The sequence below is a fragment of the Phocoena sinus genome, chromosome 10 (assembly GCF_008692025.1).
Source record: "Phocoena sinus isolate mPhoSin1 chromosome 10, mPhoSin1.pri, whole genome shotgun sequence".
Classification (NCBI taxonomy): Eukaryota; Metazoa; Chordata; class Mammalia; order Artiodactyla; family Phocoenidae; genus Phocoena; species Phocoena sinus.
In genome coordinates this window covers 102,540,467-102,556,033 of record NC_045772.1, presented here as the reverse complement: position 1 = coordinate 102,556,033, position 15,567 = coordinate 102,540,467, and the positions used below count along the sequence as shown (strand labels likewise).

At 49.4% G+C, this 15,567-nt stretch overlaps 1 protein-coding gene across 10 annotated transcripts in view; it reads left to right on the top strand.

Annotated features, from left to right (window-relative positions):
- The window catches only part of MICAL3 (microtubule associated monooxygenase, calponin and LIM domain containing 3), a 193,820-nt gene that overhangs the window by 85,707 nt on the left and 92,546 nt on the right, over window positions 1-15,567 (top strand). For 8 of the 10 annotated variants that reach the window (XM_032644838.1, XM_032644834.1, XM_032644833.1 and 5 more), the window contains exons 4-12: window positions 2,647-2,985; window positions 4,949-5,156; window positions 6,996-7,112; window positions 7,520-7,621; window positions 8,144-8,299; window positions 9,259-9,359; window positions 11,332-11,589; window positions 11,931-12,046; window positions 14,855-14,981. In XM_032644838.1, the coding sequence (XP_032500729.1) occupies window positions 2,722-2,985; window positions 4,949-5,156; window positions 6,996-7,112; window positions 7,520-7,621; window positions 8,144-8,299; window positions 9,259-9,359; window positions 11,332-11,589; window positions 11,931-12,046; window positions 14,855-14,981 (1,449 nt within the window). In that variant the 5' untranslated portion in view covers window positions 2,647-2,721. The other 2 variants (XM_032644836.1, XM_032644837.1) reach the window with 2 other exon arrangements.

The following is a 15,567-nucleotide window of genomic DNA, read 5'->3' as shown; positions in this document are numbered from 1 at the left end:
TGTCCGGGAGTGGCTGGAGCCTGTTCATTTGAAAGTGTTTTGCATCAGCAGAAGGATTGGGGGCCAGTTATTAATGAAGGTGTTCATGTGTGGTGAGGTTTGATTTGAGCAAGTGCTCAGCTCTTTGGAAGTAAATGTTTGTTTCAAACAGGGTGGGCTACAGCCAACCAAGGGGGTGTTAGCCCACACGTCAGAATTCTTCTTTGAAAATAAATGCCGAGACTCTTTTAGGGTGGGGTGAGACGGGAAAGGCCTTTAGAAATGCATGTCGCAGGATCTTGAGCATGTCGGTGTCAGCTAGAACACGGTGGTACCTCGGGCTCCAGATCCTGGCAGGGCGTGGAAGGTGGCTGCTGCTGTTCAGGAACAAAGAAAAATCATTTTCTTTCTTGACGAGAGGCAGAGAGATCAGAGCCGGTGTGTTCAAAGCTCTCTAAACACTGTGACTCTGGTGGGGTTCGAGAGAGCTGTGCACACACATGGGGCTCGCACGGGCAGGAGCGCTGGCTACACGAGCAAAGCAAATAAAGCTGCAGAGGCCCCGACGGGCAACACCCGGGACCCTTGTTTCTAGTCGTGGGTTATTACCCTTTCTTCTGCTTCTGGATGAGCATGTCTGGTTTTCTCTGCCACTTAAAAGCCGTCTTCTGACTACCTGCAGTTTCTAAGATGAGCATTGACTTGTAAGAAGAAGAATGGGCTCTTTTCAGAAACTTTAAAATATCTTGCTGCTTAGCACTACCTAGAATAAACTTCTATTTAGGGGAAACTGAAGGTTAGTTCCATTTCTTGGTGGACTCTTGGCCACATGGCTATTGGGACAAGCTGTTGTTTAGCAGTGTGCATAGGAGGGGTTGTTGAGTTAGTGAGGTATTTGAGATGAGAAGCCAGGTCAGTGTGTTTCAGGTAAAGAATGACCATCTTCACCTCGGCCTCTGCAGAACAAGTGCTGTGTCTGTTGACACAGAAAACACAAGAGGAAAGTGGCAGTTCCTCTTATTTAGGTACTGCCTTCTCTCAGGAAACCACCCACACCTCCAGTTGGTTCGATCAGCCTTATAATACACGGTGAAGTGTGGAAAGAAGCAGAATCTTATTCCTGCTTCCCAAGGGGGCTTCTCCCGCCTGTAAGAGCTTCAGGACGGGACGTGGGGCTCTTCCAGGCCTGGGGAGGCAAGCAGAGGGTCTCATCAGCACATAGTTTGGTGGCTCCCTTTGCCCTGGGCTGGTTCACTAAATAGCGGGTCACTCCTCACTTCCACCCCTCCTCCCCCCAACACAGTGGGTCAGCAGCTCCCTTCCTCCATCCCCTGCCATCTCCACGAGCAGGTCCTCTTTAAAGCAGAGCTCGGGCTCAGCCCTGTTTGTCACCCGGTGGGAAGTCGCCTGGAGCCCCGGGCCTGAGTCCTGTGGCTGGGAGGGTTTTCCCACACTGAACTCGGGGCATCCACTCTCACCTCACGTGAGGGAGAACCGAGGCCGAGTGGGGCAGCCCAGGCCCGGCACATGTGGACCCAGGGCCGAGGTGCTGCTCGTCTTGTTGCCCTGCCCTGCTTCTCTGCTTGCCCTGTTCCAGCCTCTGGCCCTTTGCCTCCCGCCCCCAGCAGCAGTTCTCCGCAGTGATGACAAGTAAGTGTGGTACAGACCCAAGGCAGGGAGTGGGTGAAGGAGTGCTTGCGGGGCCCCTCCCTTCTTGAAGCTTCTCCCAGCAAACCTAGGCGGGTAGGTGCTGGAGGTTTTTGATAAGTGGGAGGTATAGACGGCATCATTACTGCTGTCAGGTTTCTTTGTGGGCAAAATGGAATGACTGTAAAATCCTACCTGCCACATGCCGTCCACATGGCAGGACTTCGGTCCCTACACGCCAACCTTGGCTCTGCTCTCAGACCTCTCCGCTGTGCCTCGGAAGCTCTTCAGAGCACGCTCGTCCTTGGCTGCCAGCTCCTCCCTCGCTGAGTCCAGATCTCCGCCAGAGCCCAGGGCTCCCCCGTGTGATCTGACCAGCCTTCACAGGTCAGCTACCACCTGTGTGCTGTGCCCCCGAGCCGACTCAGCCGACTGCCTAGTGAGCCCCTCCACTAAGGCAGCTCAGCTGTAACAGGGAACCCGCCACAGATGAGGGCTTCTGTTTGTAATCCCTCAGCCTGGGCTCACCACTCACTCCACGAGAAACATCCCTGACCCTTTCATCTGTAAGAGTCCCTTGCAAGCCTTCCAGTTTACTTCCTTTTCCACGTCCTGTGCTTCCTCCCTGCCTGGTTGACACTAATTCATCCTGAAACCCTCAGATGTCATCCCTCAGAGGCTCATCCTGGATGAGGATCCCTCCCCCATGATGTAGGTGCTCTTCCCCTGCGTTCCCACATCCCTTGAGCCTCTCTCTCTCTGACACTTAGTAGGGCACATCTAAGCTTCTGTTCACCCACTAAACTGTAAGATCCTTGAAAGCAACCGCAGTCTTCCTCATTTCTCTGCCCGCGGTGTCTCAGACGGTGCCTGGAGTCTAGAGGACGGGCAGCTTATCACGCTTGTGTAACAAGTGCCTGCAACACTTAGGAAGTGCACTCTGAAAAGCTATGTCTCCTAGAAAACGTTTCTAGATGCAGCTTTGGATTTGCTAACCGTTCCTCTTTCTTTCTTTATTAGATTAACGTGACGGCGTCAGGTGGATCGACAGCCCCCCCACCGCCCCATTTGTCAGGGGCTTGAGAGTGGGGAGACATGGAGGAGCGTAAGAACGAGGCGACGAATCGGGCTCACATCCTCTTTGACCGGTTCGTGCAGGCCACCACTTGCAAGGGGACACTCAAGGCCTTCCAAGAGCTCTGCGACCACCTGGAACTGAAGCCTAAGGACCACCGCTCCTTTTACCACAAGCTCAAGTCCAAGCTCAACTACTGGAGAGCCAAGGCCCTCTGGGCAAAGCTGGACAAGCGGGGCAGCCACAAAGACTACAAGAAGGGAAAGGCGTGCACTAACACTAAGGTAGGGGCAGCTGCCCAGGCCCTGGGCACTGACCCAGGGACTCAGCTGGAGAAGGAGAGAGCATTGGGTGGAGGTAGCCTGGTGAGGCCACAGCCTAGGGAGGCCGTCAAGCTCACACTGCGGCAGAACTCTGTGGATCCGCTACCTGTGTTCGTTCATTCGACTGTTCTGTGTGCCCCATTTTTATCTCGTGGATTCACATAGGAACATTCGGGGTTTCAGCTACTGAGAACAACCCTGCAGTCAAACACCATAGGAGTTGTTTGATTTTGCTGAGGCTCTAGTTGGATCTCAGACTGTTAGGAGGATGCAGGCCTCTGAACAAAGAGGTAGCCAGGCCCTATCAGTGTCCTGTCTGACTGTGGCAGCCTGGCACTTGGCAAAGTCATTGTTCCAGACTCAGCCTCTGGTAAGGTGTAGAGTATTTGCCAACTTGGGGATTTTTTTCCCACAGGCTTCAGACCTCCTTTCATCCATTTTCCAGAGGTCTATCTTGATAAGCAAGGGCTTTGTAAACCAAAGTATTTCTTTTGCTTTCTTCACAATCTAGAGAAATAAAGTTTCCATGAAGCGGTTAGGCCTGGGCAAAGACCCGAGATGCCCAGTCACCTGTGCAGGGGGAGGCATGGGGAGAGGAGAAAGGTAATACATTCCTGCTCTCCTCCTTAGTAAGAGCACTTTCTGTGAGAAGTTCGGAAAAGCTAGCAGGGAAATGAAGTTGCAGATGACTTTGTGACTGTTGTTACTGTCCTTTCAAGAGCCTTAACTTGCCCTGTGTTGGTTTGCATTTGGGTAGATATTCATCCACAAAATGCAAGTAATTCAAGTGCACTCTAGAGTTTTATATATATACATACATATATATATATATATATATATATATATATATACACACACACACACATACGTATACATACATACATATATATATATTTATTTATTTATTTATTTATTTATTTATTTATTTATTTATTTTTGGCTGCATTGGAGGGGCTTCCCTGGTGGTACAGGGGTTAAGAATCTGCCTGCCAATGCAAGGGACATGGGTTTGAGCACTGGTCCGGGAAGATCCTACATGCCGCGGAGCAACTAATCCTGTGCGCCACAACTACTGAGCCTGCGCTCTAGAGCCCGCGAGCCACAACTACTGAAGCCCACGCACCTAGAGCCCATGCTCCGCAACAAGAGAAGCCACCGCAATTAGAAGCGCACCACAACGAAGAGTAGCCCCCGCTCGCTGCAACTAGAGAAAGCCCGTGCACAGCAACGAAGACCCAACACAGCCAAAATTAAAAATATAAATAAATAAATAAATAAATTCATATGGAAAAAGAAAAAAGAATAAAAGGAATTGGAAGCCAGAAACAGTGCATGTCTTTCTTCTGAACGTGCATGCCAACTAGTTAAGATAAGTGTGTGGTCTCACCCTGAGTACTTCTCTAGAATATGGATCTTCAAGATCATTTCCCTGGATTTTCAGTCTAAAGTTGGTGATTTTAGAACTCTTTTCTGCACATAAAACTTTGGCTCTTGAAAATTACCACCTTGGAGTCTCTCAAGTGGTAGGTCCATTCCAGGACCCTAAAATTGCTTGGTGTTGTATTTAATGATCTGTGCCTCTGTGGACAGAGATCTGCTTGACTTAGAAACCTTCGAGAAGGTTTTTTCCTGTTGTTGAGAGATGAGATGTGATCTTCATATTGTGTGTTGATGTGAGGACCCAGATAAATGTGATCTGCAGGTGCCACGTCTGAGTTTCTGTCCAGCACTTACAGTTAAGTCTCCTCCATCCAGAGCGCCCACAGCTTTTCTCTGAAGCCATTGCAGGCACTCCTCTCTGACCCGGATGGGTTTGAAGGTTTCTTGGTCATGGGGAGAGTAGCCCTACTGGGGGGCTTTAGGGAATGGTGGTTATGCGCTCAAGAGGTGCTGCCTTCGCCCTGAAAGCAGCTGTGTTTTTCAGTGTCTCATCATTGGAGCTGGCCCCTGCGGTCTCCGCACAGCCATCGATTTATCCTTATTGGGAGCTAAGGTGGTCGTGATTGAGAAACGAGATGCCTTCTCCCGCAACAATGTCTTGCATCTCTGGCCATTCACCATACACGACCTGCGAGGCCTGGGTGCCAAGAAGTTCTACGGCAAGTTCTGTGCTGGAGCCATCGACCACATCAGTAAGTGAAATCAGTTCTTCTGTAGGATCCCACCCCTACCCTCTACTCAGTTTTCAGGAGAAAGAGTCAGGCAGATTACCAGAGGAGTTCGTACTCAGAAGCCCAGTGTGTCCTGACATCCTTAGTATCTATTGTGTAGAAAACACACTCAGCTTGGAGTCAAAATACCTGCCCTCCAGTGGTTCTGTAACCTGAGATTCTTAACTACCAGGGTGTCTCCTATGAAATGAGTTTAGATTAAGGAATTCTAACATCCTGAGCGCTTACTGAGCACCGGCAGTGGGTGGGATAGGATTGGGGCCAGGCTAGGAAACAGACTGCCAGTTTGGGCTTTGACCCTCTGGTGGCTCTTAGTCCGATGGGAGAAGCACGAGGTATGCGGCTTGCTGTGATATGCTAGGTGGGTACTCTCCTAATGTGAGAACAAAGACTCTGGGGATGGTCCTGGGGAGCCACAGTGATGAAAGAAGCAGACTCCTAGTCTGGCTGTGAGTGGCAAGTAGATAGTGGGATCCCTTTGGCCGAGTGATTCTCGTGAGGTCTGCAGCGTGGAGGGCTCCTGCTCTCCTCCTGTCCCCTCCAAGCTCAGCCTGGGCCTGTGATCGAGGCAGTAGAAGTTAATGCAGACGGTGCTTTTGTTTTCATGCCTCTCTGAAAAGCGGTTCAGAACAGACTGTTGTCTACATTATGAAGTTGAAGTCTTGTCTGTTGATCATCATTAATGATTGCAGGACAGCCTTATCAAGGAACTGTTGTTCTGAGCTCCTCAGATGTGTCCTGTAAACATTCAGCTACTCACCCCTTTGCTCTTTGAAGCAGTTGGCCAGCAGATGCCACTGGCCAGCAGATGCCACATTCCACCGGCAGCAGAAGCCCTCTGTGCATCTGTCGGGCTGCAATGGGTAACAGCCATCTGCAGGAATGAGATGTGCGCTAGCAGGGGATTGAACAAGTCTTTGGGAGTGTGACATGGAACGGTGCGAAGTGGGGGAGATAGCCGAGACGGCTGCGTGGAGGATTAGCACGTATTCCTAGCTCATTGGTCACAGCCTGTAGGCAGTCGGTGTTAACAGTAGACCGAGGTCAGTATATCAGCGGACTTGTCTGCCTTGTGTGTGGCAGGATTTGTCTTGGAGCTGAGAGGGTCCCACATCAGGGCCCAGACTTTCTCTCAGTGTACCTGGGGCCATCCGTGTCTGACACCTGGGAACTATTCATTGGACACTGAACAAATAAATAAGTCTCACTGTGATAATGAGCAAGATTTTCAATTACTTTGAGCCTTAGTTTCTGCAGCCGTAGACCAGTGGTGGGGGGGGAATGGTAAGAGACTAAGGTTGGTTTGAGGGATCCCCTCTCAGCGTGTAAGAGTGTGAAGATCAGTGAGGGAACAGGCTGAGAGAGAGATGCCGTGGGCAGTTCAGGAAGTGAGGCAGCCCTTTGTATCCAATTGGAAGCACCCCAAAAAGCAGCACCTTTGTATCCAATTGGGTGCCTGTCTTCTGCCTCCTGTGGTGAGTCCTGTCAGGATCGTAGGTGCTGCTCGGTCACTGTGGCTCTGTGTCAGGGAGGATGGAAGGGAGAGTCTCCTTCTGTCTCGGAGCTTTTGAGAGGTAGGCTTGTGTGTCTCTCTAGAACACCTCTTGCACTGAATTGTATTTGCCCTTGAGAAAGAAAAGAAGACGCTATGGAGCATGGCTCGGAAGAGCCGCCTGCTGTAGGTGGCTTTGAGCATCTGGATAAACTCTGCATTGGTGGACGGGGGGACCGGTGCAGTGATGCTGACTTGTCCTCTCTACCCGGTGGGCCCTCACTCCTGTAATCTTCCTGTTCACCCAGGTATCCGTCAGCTTCAACTAATACTTTTGAAAGTAGCATTGATCCTAGGCATTGAAATCCATGTCAATGTGGAATTCCAAGGACTTGTGGAGCCTCCTGAGGACCAAGAAAATGAACGTGAGTGAACAAATGAAGGAGGGATAAAAGGGCCTTGAAGAGGTGAGGAAAGATGAGATCCAGGGAGAAGAGAGGAATCTGAGGGTTGTTTTCAGAGCTAGTTAAAGGGGTGTCTCCATTTGCACAGCCTGTGTCTTTGGAGGAACTTTTGACTTATGAGGAGGCCTCTGACATAGTACTAGACATTACAAGGGCTTGGATTTGTTATAGGAAGTCGTGTGGTGAGGACGTTCCTTTGTGACCCTTCCTCGAGGCTTCTTTCTCTCTTTGGTTTGTACCCCATGCTTTTATGCCTGGTGTGTTTTTGGCGTGGGGTTTTGTGCAGTCTGTACACCTGGGTACCTAGAGATGTCTTAGATATATGAATGGGTCTGGGTGATAACCTTCATTTTGACTTCCGTCCGCAGGGATAGGTTGGCGGGCCCTGGTGCACCCCAAAACCCATCCTGTATCAGAATATGAGTTTGAAGTGATCATTGGAGGGGATGGCCGCAGGAACACCTTGGAAGGTACGGGTAGTGCTCCTGTCTCCTTCACCTGCTTCATGTGGAGGAACCCTGCCAAGAGCTTGTGTCTTCAGAGGCCCCGCTCCTGAGAATCCTCACGCGTGCGCTGCCTAGGCTGGGTGAACGGCAGGCCCCACCTTCGCCCCGCCAGCTGGTACTGGACCACTTCTCCAGGGCACAGGGAGACAAGCCACCCGTGAGCAGGGAACATTGCAGGATTAAACCTAAGTTATTAAAGCAGACGGCGTCCCTTTTTATGAAATGGAACCCCTTGTACTGAGTACTGTTCTGGTCCGTCAGATTTCCAGCGGTGTGCTAGTTGTGGGTGACTGACGTCTTTCCTGGATTGTTACAGTCTTTGGGAGGTAAACACCTTATTTCCAGATAGAGGAGAGCTGCCCTAAAACCTTCCCATTGATTCCCATCCCCATATTCCCTCATGTCTTCCTCAGCGCCCCACCTGTGTGACGTGATCTTCCTTCTTTAGCCAGCTTTTGCCACCTCTGAAAATTTCTTTCCTTCCAGGATTTCGTCGGAAAGAATTTCGTGGCAAACTGGCCATTGCCATTACAGCAAATTTTATTAACCGAAATACAACCGCAGAAGCCAAAGTGGAAGAGATCAGTGGTGTGGCTTTTATATTCAACCAAAAATTTTTCCAGGAACTGAGGGAAGCCACAGGTTGGTGTCAATGCCTCCACAGCAAAAAGGATAGAAATATAAATACCGCTTGTGATCTTTCTCTTGGAGGGTTTGGTCAGGGGGGGTCATCAGTGAAACTGCTGTGTTGTTTGCCCGTCTGCTCCTTCTTCACTCCCGTGCTTCATTCTGAGCATTATGCTTTCTGTGTCTCTGTCTCCTACTCGGGTGTCCTTTGTCCTCATTGCAGGGATGGGCTGCTCCTCCAGCCCTTCCCCCTGCCTGGCTCTGCATGGTGGTGCCTGACACCGTCGGCTCTTGGAGGGGAGCTCTGGTTTGTTGAGAACCTGACTCTAGGTGTTGAGTTTGTCTTCTTTTTCCTGAGTTTGTTTGGCTTTGAAGTAAACCACGTGCTAGATAGAAATGAGGTTGTTGTATGATAGCTTGTGAATAGATGGATTCACTTAGACATTTTGCTGTAATAAAAATGTGTGGCAAATTCCACTTACCTATTTTCCGGAAGAACATGGTTTCTTCCCACTGCATCTGTTTTTCAGGTTAATCGAATTAAAGAGCCAGTAGTGCACTCTGTACTTCCAGGCATCCAGTTGTCTGTCCTGCCCGTGAGAGTCCAGGAGATTCCCCCGTTGCCTTGACGAGCATCAAAGAGGTTTAACCGGAGAACTGACTCAAACCCTCTTACTAGAGGTTAACCTCTCCTTTCTTCCCATCCTTGTGTTTCTGCTTCTGATTGATTGCTGTTGCCAGGGTAACAGGGTGTCAGGTGAATGCAGAGCAGTGTGAGGATAACCAGAGCTCCCCCCCTTTTCATGAACAAATGTGCAGGAGGTGAGGGATCAGGCTCAGGTGCCTTTTTCATTTTCTCGTTCCCTGTTTGGAGTTCCGCAACCCTGGCCTCTGTGGGCCAGGACAGTCTCTCTGGCTGCCTAACCCACCTTCATCTCAGCAGACCCTTATGTGCACGTTGTTCTCTGTTGCAGGGATCGATTTGGAGAACATCGTCTACTACAAAGATGACACACACTATTTTGTTATGACAGCCAAAAAGCAGAGTTTACTGGACAAAGGGGTGATACTGCACGTGAGTCACGGATTTCTTTTAAACCGCTTTTTATGTTGTACTGGGTCATGTGATTACCAAGAGAAAGAATTTTATTGTCTGATGAGTTTTTTCATGCAAGGGGATGAAAATGAGTGCCTCACTCATCTCCTGGGACCATGTACTTTGTAGTCCTCTGATGTTTTTTAGTTTAACTTAAAAAAAAATCTTTTATGGAAAATTTCAAGCACGAACAAAAGTGGAGAGACTTGTGTAATGAACCCCGATGTGCCTGTTATCCAGCATAAGCAGTTGTCAGCATGTGGCCAGCACTGTCCCAGGAGTACCCCAGCCCACTCCCCACTCCCACTTGGGGCTGTGCAAAGCAAATCTCACATAGCATTTCATGCATAAATATTCATTTTAATTTCAGGTGATTCTGTTTGTGGTTATGATGAGTTCCATATATGACCGATTATTGGTTGGTTAGTAGGTCATCTTTTAGGAGGGGGTTATAGAGGGAAGGGAGTTAGACCAAGAAGGAAAAACTGGTGTTTATGGGAGCCTGAGAATGGTCTGGCTTTACTGCAGGTATGGTTACAGTGCCTGGATCAGGCTATATTTGGACCTCTTTATGGCCTGACAATGAGGGCTCTTGTTCACCCAGAGCCAGGGCCAGCTAAGCCTTTTTTCCAGATGACTAATTGTATGAGAGTCCCTGGGATGATGACAGAATGTGGACGCAGAGAACCACAGGTGGATGGCTCCTTAAGGAGAGTTTCTTAAGTCTTAACTTGGTCTTGTTGGTCTGGATTTGAGAATTAACTGTCCCTGTGTGATGAGTGGAGAGAAGAGGCACCAGATGCGGTGATTCAGGCCTGTGCAGTTCCCAGCGCAGACTGGCGGCTGAATTTCAGGATGTCCTTTGTCTTTGCAGGATGATGATGAGTCGGGTGACTGCAGTCTGAGTTATGGTGCTGCCTTGTCTGCAGGCGGTGCTGGGGAGCTGGGAGCTCGTGGACCTCGTGTCTGTGTCTCAGCCCCGTGGCCCCTTATGCGTGTGAGGAGAACAGGACAGAGCAGTGGGCACAGCCCATTCTGCCAAAAGCATGAGCAAGATATATTTAGTCGGATGCTCTATCAGTAAGAAATAGCCGGTGAACCCACGGGTATGCCTTGGGACCAAGCTAAGACTTAGAGCCCATGGTGGCCACTTACTAAGTGTTGAACGAACAGTTTCCGGGACCAACCTGAGTATGTGTTTGGCTCTTACATCTTGTAGTGCCAGCGGAAAGTACCATCAGGGGCACTTGGAAAGCTTAGGGCCCACTTGAGAAGAAAGACTTGGCTCAGTGTGCCAGAGCCTCCAAAACAGAAAGGGAGTTTCTCGACCCTTTCTGTGGAAAGCCCTTTTCCCTCATCATTGTTTTTCTTTGCTGGTGGATTACTATGGGGACTTTCAGAATCTTGTGTATTGTTTTGAAGACTTCTGTTCCACTTTTCAGTGTATTTCTTCCCGGCCCCCAAGACTCCTATTGCCCCCACCTCCTCATCCCTCTGGCACTGAAGCTTTCAGGTTCTTCCTTTGGGTTCGATGAGCTATGCAAGGTTGAGTGTCCCGTGTAGGTCCAGCTGCTGCCCAGAAGACGGTGATTGCTGATAGCAGCCTGAACTATGAATGCTTTTCAGTTTACAGAGCGTCATCACATTAAATCATTGTGTTTGGTATTCAAAGCAACTCCGTGAGGTGGAGTGGACTAGACTGAAGAAGCAGTGACTTGTTCCAAGTAAATGGAAAAGCGGGTGCTCTGTTTCTAGGCGGCAAAACCTGTGTTCCTTTAGAAACAGCCTCCCCCCTTTTCTTTTGAATTTGCATAGAAGACTGCTTTGGGAACAGGGAGGGGAAGGCTGCAGAACTAGGTTCCGTCTGGCACGCGCAGCATGGCTGTGGCCGGCGGGCTCTGGCGCCCCTGCCTGGGCGTTTCCATCGAGCCTCTTCTCCCTCTGGAGATAGGACTACGCCGACACGGAGCTCCTACTGTCCCGGGAGAATGTGGACCAGGAGGCCCTGCTGAGCTATGCCCGGGAGGCGGCCGACTTCTCCACCCAGCAGCAGCTGCCCTCCCTGGACTTCGCCATCAACCACTACGGGCAGCCCGACGTGGCCATGTTCGACTTCACGTGCATGTACGCCTCCGAGAACGCGGCCCTGGTGCGGGAGCACGGTGGCCACCAGCTGCTAGTGGCCCTGGTGGGGGACAGCCTTCTGGAGGTGAGTGCTGAGCAGCGGGAGGTGGCAGTTCGGGTTGGAGGCCTGGCGAGGGGGCATCGCACTGAGGGGCAGCTCTGGGGTCCCAGCTGGGGAGCGAGTGTCTGCACTGCCACACGGTTTAGTGTACAGGGGAGGGCCCCAGGCCACGGGGAGCCCAGGCTTGCCACTGTGGGTATCAGTTCTGAAGGCTTTGTGACTTGCCCGTCTGCAGGTTGTGAAGTAGGGAAGGGAAGGGCAGGGTACAGCTGCTCTTCAACAGCAAACTCTTTCTCTCCTCCTTAGTTTAGTTTCTCTCTTTTAAAAGGTAATTCAGGTTAATTCTTTGTTTTCTGTTTCTGTAGCCTTTCTGGCCAATGGGAACAGGAATAGCCCGGGGCTTTCTAGCTGCTATGGACTCGGCCTGGATGGTGCGCAGTTGGTCTCTGGGAAGGAGCCCCTTGGAAGTCCTGGCAGAGAGGTAACCGGAGGGGCGTCCTTCTGCGGTGACACAGGAGGGTCAGTGGTTTGCTCCTCAGGCAGAGTTCAGGTTTCTCTTTCCTTCTTCATTAATGATGTTTTTATATTTAGGAGAGGGAAAGCAAGATAGGTATTCATAAAATTATAGAAACCTAGGGCTTCCCTGGTGGTGCAGTGGTTGAGAGTCCGCCTGCCGGTGCAGGGGACACGGGTTCGTGCCCCGGTCCGAACACGGGTTTGTGCCCTAGCCGTGGAGCGGCTAGGCCCATGAGCCATGACCGCTGAGCCTGCGTGTCTGGAGCCTGTGCTCCACAACAGTGAGAGGCCCGTGTACCACACACACACACACAAAAAAATCATAGAAACCTAAAGATTATCTAATCTAAGTGATGTTCTCTTATCCCTTTCAAATCAAATTTGTTACTGATGAATGGTATCTGAATCTTTGTGTAAAATTGAAGGATGCTCTCTGATTCCTTTGTGACAGCTACATGAACAAATATTCGATTGGCCAAAAGGTTCATTCGTTTTTTCCCCTAAGATGGCTCTAGTAGCACTTAGTTATCTTTAACTTCATTCGAAACAATTTTGTTAGATTGTATGTGACAGCTGTCATATCAGCCTGCATTTTAAAAAAGACTTATTGGGACTTCCCTGGTGGCGCAGTGGTTAAGAATCCGCCTGCCAATGCAGGGGACTTGGGTTCTAGCCCTGGTCCGGGAAGATCCCAAACGCCACAGAGCAGCTAAGCCCGTGTGCCACAACTACTGAGCCTGCGCTCTAGAGCCCTCGAGCCACAACTACTGAGCCCGCGCGCCACAACCACTGAAGCCCATGCGCCTAGAGTCCGTGCTCCACAACAAGAGAAGCCACCACAATGAGAAGCCCAGGCACTGCAACAGAGAGTAGCCCCCGCTCACCAGAACTAGAGAAAGCCTGCGTGCAGTAACAAAGACCCAGTGCAGTCAAAAAGAAATCAAATTAAATTAAAAAAAAAAAAGACATCAAAATTGGTGAATTTTTGTGTAGCCATTTTAATATTGAAGATGGAAGAAAAAAAGTAACATTTTCAGCATATTATGCTTTATCATTTCTAGAAAGGTAAAAACACACAACTGAAGCACAAAAAAAGATTTGTGCAGTGTCTGGAGAAGGTGCTGTGACTGACTGAACATGTCAAAGGTGGTTTGCAAAGTTTTGTGCTGGAGATTTCTCGCTGGACGGTGCTCCACGATTGGGTAGACCAGTTGAAGTTGATAGTGATCAAATCGAGACATTAATTGAGAACAATCAATGTTACACCACGCGGGAGATAGCCGACATACTCAAAATATGCAAATCAAGGGCTGAACATCATTCGCTCCAGCTTGGTTATGTTAATCATTTTGATGTTTGAGTTGCACATAAGTTAAGCGAAAAAAACCTTCTTGACCATATTTCCGCATGTGTTTCTCTACTTAAACGTAGCAAAAAATCCCGTTTTTAAAACAAATTGTGACGGGCGATGAGAAGTGGTTACTGTCCAATAATGTGGAATGGAAGAGATGGTGGGGCAAGCAAAAAGAACCATCACCAACCACACCAAAGGCCGGTGCTCATCCAAAGAAGGTGATGTTGTGTATATGGTGGGATTGGAAAGAAGTCCTCTACCATGAGCTCCTTCTGGAAAACGAAACGATTAATTCCAACAAGCACTGCTCCCAATTAGACCAACTGAAAGTGGCACTTGACGAAAAGTGTCTGGAACTAGTCAACAGAAAACGCATAATCTTCCATCAGGATAACGCAAGACCACGTGTTTCCTTGATGACCAGGCAAAAACTGTTACAGCTTAGCTGGGAAGTTCTGATTCATCTGCTGTATTCACCAGACATTGCACCTTCAGATTTCCATTTATTTCGGTCTTTACAAAATTCTCTTAATGGAAAAAATTTCAGTTCCCTGGAAGACTGTAAAAGGCACCTGGAACAGTTGTTTGCTCAAAAAGATAAAAAGTTTTGGGAAGATGGAATTATGAAGTTGTCTGAAAAATGGCAGAAGGTAGTGGAACAAAAGGGTAAATACATTGTTCAATAAATTTCTTGGTGAAAATGAAAAATGTGTCTTTAGTTTTTACTTAAAAACCGAAGGCACTTTTTGGCCAACCCAGTACATGAAAATAGTGCATTTAATCTTCCTGTCCTTAAACTAGAGAGACTTGTACTAATGAAATCAGTGCGGTAGCAGGGGATGTACTAACATAGGAGAAGAAATTAAAAGTGACTTCGAATCCAAAGGAAAACAGCAAAGTGCTTGTGAACATTGACTCTCAACTGTCAGACATTGTGAAGCAGATAATTGCAGATGAGGTAAGGTCTCGGATTCGCTTGCTAATAAAGAACAAGTGCCTTGACCAGAGCTAGAGAAAGAGGGTTTGCTGAACGAAAGTAGTGGTCGATACCATTTTTAAGTCTGTCGCCTAAGGTACTCTGGGTAAATTTGGTGGCAAGTTTTTTTCATCAGTGATTTTCTTAAAAATTAAACATTGGCCTACTTGCTAAAACAGCGCAGCAGTAGAGTAGAGTGAGACTTGGCTCCCTGCCCACAGCAGTGGACTTGCCCTTCTCCTTGGCCCCTAACAGTCTGGTGCCTGTGGGATCATTGAGATGGTGGGGATGGGAAGCCAGGGCTGATGTGCGGTTGGAGGCAACCCGACAAGGAGGAGGATTTGTCCCACCCTGGACTGTCAGAAAATAGAAATATTATCAGAGGGAGGGAGGAGCTTCTGGTGCTGTCACTGCTCTGAGTGCACTGTTGTTCATTGTTGCAGGGAAAGCATTTATAGGTTGCTGCCTCAGACCACCCCCGAGAATGTGAGCAAGAACTTCAGCCAGTACAGCATAGACCCCGTCACCAGATACCCCAACATGAACGTCAACTTCCTCCGGCCAAGCCAGGTAAGCGCCCCTGGCCCGTCATCCGTGTCCCAGCCACGGTCAGGACCAGTCAGACTCTGTGAATACAGGCGCACACAGCATTCCTTCCCAATCCAAGCATACGTCTTCCTGAGTTGGCTGAGGGAGGCATCTGCCGTCAGCAGACTGACCAGCTAGGGCAGCGGGTTGTCTGGTGACTGGAGGGCTCTGTCCCATCTCCTGGTTCCCGTGGACAGTGCAGGAGCTCAGCCCTCGTTCTCTAGTCAGGACGTGCAGCAGGCACCTGCGTCACTGCCACCAGTCACCGTGACCCGGGGGCTGCCGCTCACCTTCCCTGAACTTGTTTCCCCATCTGTACCATGGAGGTCACCATCCCTGCTGCTCCCAGGATCGTTGTGCAGGCAGACAGCACTGGTCACTTGAGAGAACATGGAAAGATAAGACCCTCTGCAAGTAAAAGATACTGCCGGCCAACTCAGAATGTCTAAAGCCTTGTTACTGCACTGAGAGTGACATTTTACAAAGCATAATAATCCCTGGGAGCCCAACAATGCTGAGAAAGCAGCCCATTCAACGTATTTGCCTGTGTTCTAGAGTAATTTTTTAT